The following is a 9,617-nucleotide window of genomic DNA, read 5'->3' as shown; positions in this document are numbered from 1 at the left end:
GTGGTGATAACATGAAATTGTACATAAAAAAAACTCATTTTCTAATAACGAGACTTGAAATTATACGTCCGGTAAATATTGGATTTAAAATTACAATGTTGTATGTAGAAATTAAATATGCTCTTTCTCAATAATTATAAAACTAAATTTGTATCTTATCCTATAAATAATAATAATAATAATAAAGCCAATTTTTTCGTGAAACTTGTATTACCTTATATTATGGAAGATTTTATTTTTACTGTATTTATTAACAGTGAAATGAAGTAGGGATTATAACGGGTGGTGAAGCTCTTAGCCTGTTGGTTGAGAGCTTATTTATGACCATAGAGGTTATGGGTTCGAATCACATTAGGGTAGAATGAGTTAAGGGTTTTTTTTTTTTGTTTAATGTAAATATATTGCGCATAACTTAAAAAAAATATTCAGTTGGTTGGACTAATTTTATTTATCTTCACAGATATAAACAAAAAATATACATAATTCATTAGTAAAAAAAGGAAAATAATTTAGTAGTCCCACCTTTTTACGTAACACACTGTTTAATCCCCCTATTTTGAAAAACACATTATAAGATCCCTAATTTTTGTCAATATTAACCATTTTATCCATTTTATCTATTTTTTAAATTTTTGACCGAATTTGTCTTTGCTTTCAAGACAGCTATAGTACAATACAAAATGACGATTTTACTTTGTTATTTTCCGTCTATCTATTTATACCGAATATAACGGTTAAATGTCTAAAGAAAATAGATAAAAGAACCAAAAAGTTAACAGTGATAAAAAATAAGAACCTTATAATATGTTTTTCAAAATAGGAGAACTAAACAATATGTTAGGTAAAAAATAGAGAACTAATAAATTATTTACCCTAAAAAAAAATTAAAGCTCTTCATACAAAGCTTCAATTAAGTTTTCCAACTAAGCTTCAATTAAGTTTTCCAACTATTAATGATGTTGAAGTTCTCTCTTCGCTCGAGGTAAAATTTAAGGAGTTAAAGTTAAAAATCAGCTCAAACAGTCTCTTAGTATCTCATCACATCAGTAAAAGTCTATCCATCCTTTCTATTTATAAAGTGTATCCTTAATTAATTTTTTATTAATAATTTATTATTGAGGAGTCTTTCTTCCCACACTATGGGTAAATACAATAATAATTTTAACTATAAAATAATAAATAAGGAGTGAATATCCGGAATATTAATAGAGATGCTATATCTTAGCCACTATTAAATCACTAAAAGTCAATTATTTATATTATTTTTAAAAAGTACATTGAGAGTCTCTTGGATATGCTCTAAAAGCACCTCTAATGGAGGTAACACACCTTTGTTACTTATTGGTGTCACATAGTCAAAAGTAACACCCATAAATAACACCAATCTTGATCACATGCACCTTAATGACCATGTAGAATTTGACAATTCACCGTTAGATTTGGGTTTATTAGAATTCTAAGGTGGAGATTCAAAACATCGTCAGACTTAGATTTAATAAGCCTAGATCTAATGGGGAATGACCAAATTCATTCTACTATAATTTTTTGTTACTTTCATATTTTATAGAGCACACTTGTCATAAAATATTACACATTCACTTAATTAATATACAATTCACATATAACTGAGAGACTAAAAACATGTAAAAAACATTCTCTAGAAGGTTTTTATCGAGCCAAAATTTTATCAACTCGAGCTTTTATTTAATATTCAATTTAGTTTTATCTTTAATAATATATTTATTTATTATTGATATTATTAAATTTATTAGAACCATTATTATTATTATAAGTTTATTAATGTCCAATATTATCATTAAAATTATTTTAAAGCCTAATATCATCATTATTGTTAAGTTCGGTAGCATTCAGTTAAGTTCAATAGCATTCAGTTAAGTGCAGTTCAGTATTCAGTAGCATTCAGTTCAGTTCAATTCAGTAGTATTCAGTTCAGTTCAGTTCAATTCAGTTTTTTTCAGCGATAAAGAACAGAACCTAACTAAACATTTTAAATGACTTTTCCATCACTTCAACTTATTTGAAATGATTTTTCCCGCACCTCAACTTGCTTAAAATTACTTTTCCACCGCTTTAATTTGCTTAAAATAACATAACCACCACCACCTCAATTTGCTTAAACTCTTAGTGGCACTTATACGAGACGTTTGGTATTCTATTGGGATAGGGATAAGGATAAAGGTTTGGATAGAGATAAGGATAAATATGATAGTCGAGAATTGTTATTCAATGTTTGGTACGTGGAATAAGGATAGGGATAAAATAATACATTTTACTATTTTAACCTTATTTAAACTGCATAACATTAATTTGAGGGATAAAATGGATTTTTTCATCCTATTAAAATCGCAGGAGTTTATCCCACCTCCTTATACTACCTCATCTTAGGTATATGATTTGAGGGATAAGAAGTTTATCTCTCATCTGTCTCACCCTCCTATCTCCCAAACAAACACGGGATAACTTATCTCGTGTTTTTTATCCCTATCCCACCTCCTATATCCCTACTAACAAACACCCCGATAATGTACGACTCCGCCACATGAAAATAATGGGTTAGTAATGATCTTTTAAGCAAGTTGAAACAGTTACATCACTATACATTACTAAACGAAATATGGATAACATCTTAAACATAAAGTCATATGTTTTCTTCATTACAAATTGATTTCTCCTATCTTCTTCTTCTACTGTAAACTGCAACTTCATCTTCTTCCTTTTTGGTTAAATCAAAGGAAGTGAATCTCAAAAGTTACCTACACTTTTCTTTCCATTCCAAACACAGCCAAGCTTTTTGCTTCAAAATCACCATTCCCACTGCTCCTCTAAATGAACCTCTTATCCCAGGCAAATCCTGAGCACCCAAAATTCAGGTTCCGATATCAATATTTGAGTCATTAACGTCTGGATTGCCAGAAGGATGCGAAAATTTCGACTTCATCACTTCCAAACACTTGGGATGGGATGTTATTAAGGTCAGGGGTTGAAGCTCCTCTAGAGCGAAAAATTCAAATTCAAATTCAAAGCAAATTCACAGCAGCGATCTTCAAGGAGAAGCAACTGCCAAACTCATCTAATTTCCAATCAAATTCAAGAAGCAATCATCACCTTCCGATAAATGATTAGCTACAAGATCAAGGGCTTAATGTGTCCAAATAAAAGATCAAGAGCTTAATGCACCAAAAAAAATGAAAGATCGGGTTTCAGCTCACACCTAAAATTATAATTATTTACCTATTCCATTCTAATTAAGAAAAGTACACTAAATATAATTCTGCACATACCATACTATAATCGAATAGAAATATATTACCAAAAACTAGCCAGCTTAATATCTACCCAACACCTCTGCAACTTGCACTCAAACGCCTAATGATCTTTCAAACTTTAAAAAAGAAATTTTTTCTACTTCAATGTGTGTAAAATGACCGTCACCTCAACTTGCTTAAAAACACCTTTCTTTTGCTTAAAAACACCTTTCTTCTGCTACCTCAACTTCCTTAAACTAACATTTTCCCCATCTCAACTTGCTTAAACTGTGTATGGCATATAAATTGCCTAGTACCGCCACGTGGAAGCCATGAGGAAATAAGAGCTTAGCCACGACAATTCCAGCAATATTGAGGAAATGAAAAGTTGTTTGAAAGTTTAGAAGGTCATTAGGCGTTTAAATGCAAATAGTTAAAGCGACTGGATATATATTAAGCCAAAATAATATGTAATTTCTGGTGGTAATACAGGACATTCTCATTGGAAGGCAATAAAGACAATATGGATAACATGTTAAGCTAGTATTCTAACAACCCGTCTTAATCAACCATGCAACAATGTTCAAAAGTGAATAATAATAATATTTTTTGTTCCGATCACCGCCTATGCACTGCCTAGGCAGTCTAAACGCTGATCAGGCGACCTAGGCTGTCAAAAAAACGTCCAGGGGACCAAAAAAAATCGTCCAGAGGAACGGATTCTTGATTTTGAGCGCTTAGGCAGGAAATTTCTTGAACAATGGAAGCTACTTCTGACGCCATTAGCATTTTGGAATGTATTTGCTAACAACATGAACCTCATACCCCATTTGTAAGTTTTTAACCACGTGATTGCATGTTGTGTCAAAACTATATATTTTTTAAGATAGTTTGAAACATGCTATGTTTCAGATAAAACTATAATCCAACAACAAGTATATCATATTATTTCCTTGACTGCAGTAAGTAATTTATCACATAACTGAATGAAGTTTGAAACATGCTAATATCCCAGGAATCAGGAAATAACAACCACCATCATGATTTAAATGCACATCTACTTATGTTCATAGCAAGGAAGGATCATCATGACTTAAATGCATATCAACTATCTAATAATCAAAATAAATAAAAATATTGAGAGGATAGTTTAAAACCTCAGGAAGCCATTTTCTCAGTCTCTGCATCTTCCATTACAATGTTGACCCAACTTCAATTCCTATTCTCGCCTAACACCGACGCAAATGCTCTTTGCTCTGCCTCTCCTTGCACTTCAGGAGCCGGAACCTTCATTTGCAACTTCAAACTGTTATCCGGGCTACTTCTGGCACCTGATTCGTTTGGATTGAAGACACTGACCCAGTAATTTGAGGATTTAGAAATTGAATTAGAAGAATTGAAAGCGATGCATCCAAGAGTTTCAATTGCAAAGATTTGAATATCCAAGGACCCTCAAAGGTGCATTAACTAGGATTCCCATGGCCATTTCAAGCATCACCTTGTCATTCTTCATCTTCTCCAGATTTTCTTGTATGAGAAAGATTTAACTTGCGGTTATACAGCTGAATTAAACGAGGAGCTTCCTCATGGCATTTCACATATTTTTCCAAGAAATGCCTCTCTGAACATGTGAACAAACTAGTTATGCTTGAATTCAATTTGACCAGCCCCTTGGATAACAGAAATTCAATAACTGCACCTCTTGGAATGAGCCTCTTCCTCAAGCTATATCCGAGTAGTGGAGGACAACTCACAATGACTGAATAGTGTAACCCCAATTTATTGACATAAAAATCCACCATGGCCATTAGCTTATCCTCCGAGATTGAGAGAATTGATGGGTACCTCTTGAAGGCTGTAACTATATCTTCATCGGACCAACCCCACCTCTTATAAATCGCAACCTTCTCATCCCTCTTCGATTTGCTCAATCCTGTCAATGTTCTGATAGCTAAAACAAACTGTGACTTCAAAGGATTAAATCCCATTTCCTTGACTTCCTCAACAATCTTTCTAAATTTGACTGGATTTGTTGCAATACTTACCCAATTAGCATGAATTAACAGCAAAATACTTGATGCAGGTACTCCATTTTCTCTCAAAGTGTTTATATTAGGTATTAGAACAACTTCAAGATTATTAGTTAGAACACGAGCATTTCGTTTAATCAATTCAATGGCTTTATATTCGGATTGCAATAGGTCAATCAAAAGATTAAAACTACCAATCAACCTATTTTCTAAGCTTATCTTGAAGATCCAAGGGTAGGTAGTGAAGATTGTAACAAGGTCAGGGGTTGAAGCTCCTCTAGAGCGAAAGAACTCAAGTTTGGGGGAAATGGTCTTCTCAGGATCGCAACATAGCATTTTTGGAAACTTTCTGATCATTTCAGAGATTTGAATTTTTGAGAATCCAAACTTTTCAAAGGAGGATATGACCGAATCAGGCTGCTCAGAGGATTCAAATTGGAGAGTTTTAGAAGCTGAATGAGCAGATTTAGGAGATAATCCACATGTTTTTGTGAGGTAAGAAAGAGTAAAAGAGTGTGGATTATCAGAATCACATGATAAGTATCTAAGTGAAAATGAAACCACCATTGATGAGTTATGAGGTGCGACAGTGGAACCATTTCTAGAATGGAGAAGCGTTTTGCAGAGAAATTGAAACATGATAAACCTTAAACTGAAGATTGTGAAAGAAAACCTGACCTTTGCTCGAGATTGGAGACAAGCCTCGACCCAAATGCAATTCTAATTCCAATTCCAGGTGATGAAGTTCACCAATTCAGAAACTACGAGGAAGAAAGCAAAACCCTAATAAAGAGAAGAAGAGAGAGTAAAACTATGTCGTTTTGATGGGATAAGGGATTCCAACATCTAATCTGACTGATTGTAAAAAGGCCCGGCCAGCAGCAAGACTATGTGGTAAAATATTTTTATTAAAATCTCCAAAAAAAAAAAAAAGTGTTACTTGCTAAATTACCCTTTTTCTTTTTAATTAATTAATTTATGGGTAAATTACAAAACTAGGCTAAATGGGAGGCCCATTTACATATATAACCCATTTTCTCAATATACTACATATGTAGACTGTTTTTGTGTGACTTTCCCATAATACCCCCAACCTTCCCACTTCCCCTTCCGCGAACGGTTTCTCTCCTCTCTTCTCCTTAGTTACGCAGAACGGTTGTTGGCTCCTCCATTAATGATTCGAAGACTTTTGATCTTCCTATCTTCCTTTAAATTGCACGAAATCTGCACCATTTCTATAAATCACCATGTATTTCTCTTTTTCCTTTCTTCATCTCTTGATTCTGCAACTTCCTAATCCTAGAAAACGAAGTCATGGTTCTTCATCTTCATGTTCCTGCTTGTTACTTGGTTTCTTTCTTCTTGTGGCCATCGAAGAAATGGTGATTCTATGTTATTTTCATCGTTTTTCCCAGTTTATCATATTGTTTTCGTCGAAAAATGTAAGTATATACAGTTTTTCCTGCATTTTCCCTTAAATTTACTTAGCATATGTCATTTTTGCGAAGTCTGCTGGGAGAAATTTATCGATTTAACTTCGTGAAACGATGATTACGCGAAGTCTGTGAGGTAATTCGGTAAATTTCTCTGCAGACTCCGCTAAATCATCGTTTCTCGAAGTCAGAGCGTCACATTTCTCCTCGCAGACGTCGCGAAATCATTGTTTTGTTAAGTAAAATCACCATATTCCTTGCACATTTATGTTCGCATACTTAGCGAATCCTCGTTTCGCGAAGCCAAATCTTCATTTGTTTTTGACTAACACGAATAAATTTCTCTGAATGTGGTTGAATATATAATATTCATTCTGGAAGTCGGCGTGCTAGGGTGCCATGAGAGACATCCATTCCAAAAGGCCTGGACTTCCAACCATCGGTGGTGAATAAGAGCTTACACCGTGGGACACATCCATCCCCCAGTGGTGAATAGGAGCCTATGTATCGTGAGACATCCATCCATCGGTGATGAATAAGAGTCTATGTATAATGAAGTGATTTGTTAGGAGTTTATTGTGGCAATCTTGTTCTGTACCGTGAGACACATCCATCTATCAGTAGTAAATAGGAGCCTATGTATTATGAAGTGATTTGTTAGGAGTTTATTGTGGCAATCTTGTTGTAAATTTTGATAATGTTATGATTTTAATGTTAGAATCCTTTGTTGTTTGGTATTTTTTGATATATACCACTTCGCGAATTGGCTTAAAAACACATCCAGGCTTCGCATATGCTAAGTAAATTCATCAAGTAAACCAAACATTAGCTTCGCATGCTTCGCATATGCTAATTAAATTCATCAAGCAAACCAAACATTAGCTTCGCATATAATCGAATCTGCGAAGTCAGACGGGAGAAAGAGACGCTCGTAAATATTAGGGGCATTATGAGAAAGTCACACAAAAACAGTCTAGATATGTAGTAGGTTGAGAAAATGGATTAAATATGTAAATAAGCCTCCCATTTGACCTAGTTTTGTAATTTACCTTTAATTTATTTATTTATAAACATTATTAGTTAAGAAAACACAGAGTCATTAACAACACAATATCAAATACAATTCATGAAAAATCAGATAGAGAGACTGTCAAGCAGATAAAGAATTCAAGACCATCAAAACTCTTCGAAATTTTGTTTCCTTTGCAACATAAATTGAGAATAAGATAACTCTTCTGTTATCCCTATGGGGCTCGGGTGGGGATAAGTGATGGGAATGGGGCGGGATAGAGAAAAGTATCCCCGGTCGTGGGGATCCCATCTCAGCCCCGTTAATCCCCGAAAGGAATTCCTGATTATTTCTTGTGATAATTAATTACGTTTTGTAATTAGTATATGTTGTGGAATAATTTAAGATGAGCTTTCCGATGTTCTTCTACTTCCTAAAATAATAAAAGATGAAGGAGGGGCGGAAGATCAGGATCCAATCTGATGCTTAAGTTAACAAAGCTAAATGAGGAAACAAATACTGACAAGTATATAGTTTGAATATGCAAGGAGAATGTTGTCTTTTAGTGTATTATGTACCTTTCTATTTATATAATGACAAGATTGTGTCGTAAATGAGTGAGATTTCATTTAGCAACTGCTTAATGGAACTTGAACCAGTCATATCAGCCACAAACGTTGTATGCAATTTAAGGTGTAAGACTGGGGTTAAATGTGTGGGACCTTGTGGTTTTTATTCACTGGTCTATTTGGCACTAGCAGTTGCTTCTTTGGAAAAGGAAAGCATAACTCATAAGAGTTTTACACGCACCATCAACATTCAATTTGAACCAAGTCGGATACAGAAGGCACTACGAGATCTAAATGAGAGAATCCTAACGACTAAAATTATTCCCCTTAGAAAGGCGAAAACAAAGTCCCTAGTTTAGGAAAGAAGGCAACAAATATTGGTCGGAAAGTGCACCACACCATAAAAAACAAATTGATGTCTCTTTCCACAAACCCCACAAAAAGGAATCAAACACAATAGGTTAAGGTATGTCTGTAAAGCATTTCGTAGCGCTAAGATTTTGCTCCAGGTAGGGGTGTGCAAAAACCGAATCGGATCGAAATAACCGACCGAACCGAAGCATTTCGGTTTTTCGATTCAGTTTTTCAATCAATTAGGTTCGGTTTCGGTTTTATTTTTTATAATAATTCGGTAAATTCGGTCGGTTCGGTTTTTAAATCAAAATTATTGAATTAACCGAACTGACCAAACTAAATTAAATTTAATTAGAAATTAGATTTATTAATTATTAGTTAGTATAACTTAATTGTCTGTGATTATAAGTTAGCTTTAGATTTAACAATTAACAAGTAATAAATTGTTGAAATTGTTATGTAGTATAAACTATAATTTACACTGAATCCAGTAGATTATACGCACAACATAATACATAATCTCCTGGATTCATTTAATTTAGTAATTATATTTTAACTATATAATATAATATAATAATTTTTTTTTTTTTGTCAATACAATATCAGGATCAAAAACAAAAACAAAAACAAAAATGGTTATATATATAAGTAAATCAAGCAACATCATTAATAGTGTAATATTAACCTTGCATAGAAATAATTTTTAATGAAAATTTTTAATGTAAAGAAACCGAATAACCGAACCGAGTTAACCGAAATAATTCGGTCGGTTCGGTTCGGTTATTTATTATTATTTAGTTAGATTCGGTTTTTATTTTTGAAGCTATTCGGTTATTTCAGTTCGGCTCGTTTTTCAGACCGAACCGACCGATGAACACCCCTAGCTCCAGCCACTCAATAAAGAAGAACTGAGAATGAGCCCCAGTAGGAACAAACTGAAACCATATTTGACACAC

The 9,617-nt window shown here is 33.7% G+C and overlaps 1 protein-coding gene across 3 annotated transcripts; it reads right to left on the bottom strand.

The window, feature by feature from the left end:
- Window positions 1–2,597: 2,597 nt before the first annotated feature.
- Window positions 2,598–6,123, bottom strand: LOC136226358 (transcription termination factor MTERF15, mitochondrial-like). 3 transcript variants are annotated; one of them, XR_010687701.1, is made up of 2 exons: window positions 4,424–6,123; window positions 2,598–3,091 (listed from the first exon to the last, which is right to left on the bottom strand). XR_010687701.1 is itself a non-coding variant. In XM_066014808.1 (1 exon), exon 1 carries the CDS (start codon window positions 5,933–5,935, stop codon window positions 4,769–4,771), a length of 1,167 nt encoding a protein of 388 aa, XP_065870880.1. In that variant the 5' UTR covers window positions 5,936–6,123; the 3' UTR covers window positions 3,605–4,768. The 3 variants fall into 3 exon arrangements, 1 of the variants encoding a protein (XP_065870880.1); XR_010687702.1 differs by having other exon boundaries at window positions 2,598–2,872; XM_066014808.1 differs by lacking the exon at window positions 2,598–3,091 and having other exon boundaries at window positions 3,605–6,123.
- Window positions 6,124–9,617: the final 3,494 nt, after the last annotated feature.

The sequence above is a fragment of the Euphorbia lathyris genome, chromosome 4, assembly GCF_963576675.1.
Source record: "Euphorbia lathyris chromosome 4, ddEupLath1.1, whole genome shotgun sequence".
NCBI classification, from domain to species: domain Eukaryota; kingdom Viridiplantae; phylum Streptophyta; class Magnoliopsida; order Malpighiales; family Euphorbiaceae; genus Euphorbia; species Euphorbia lathyris.
This window is presented reverse-complemented; position numbering and strand designations above follow the sequence as displayed.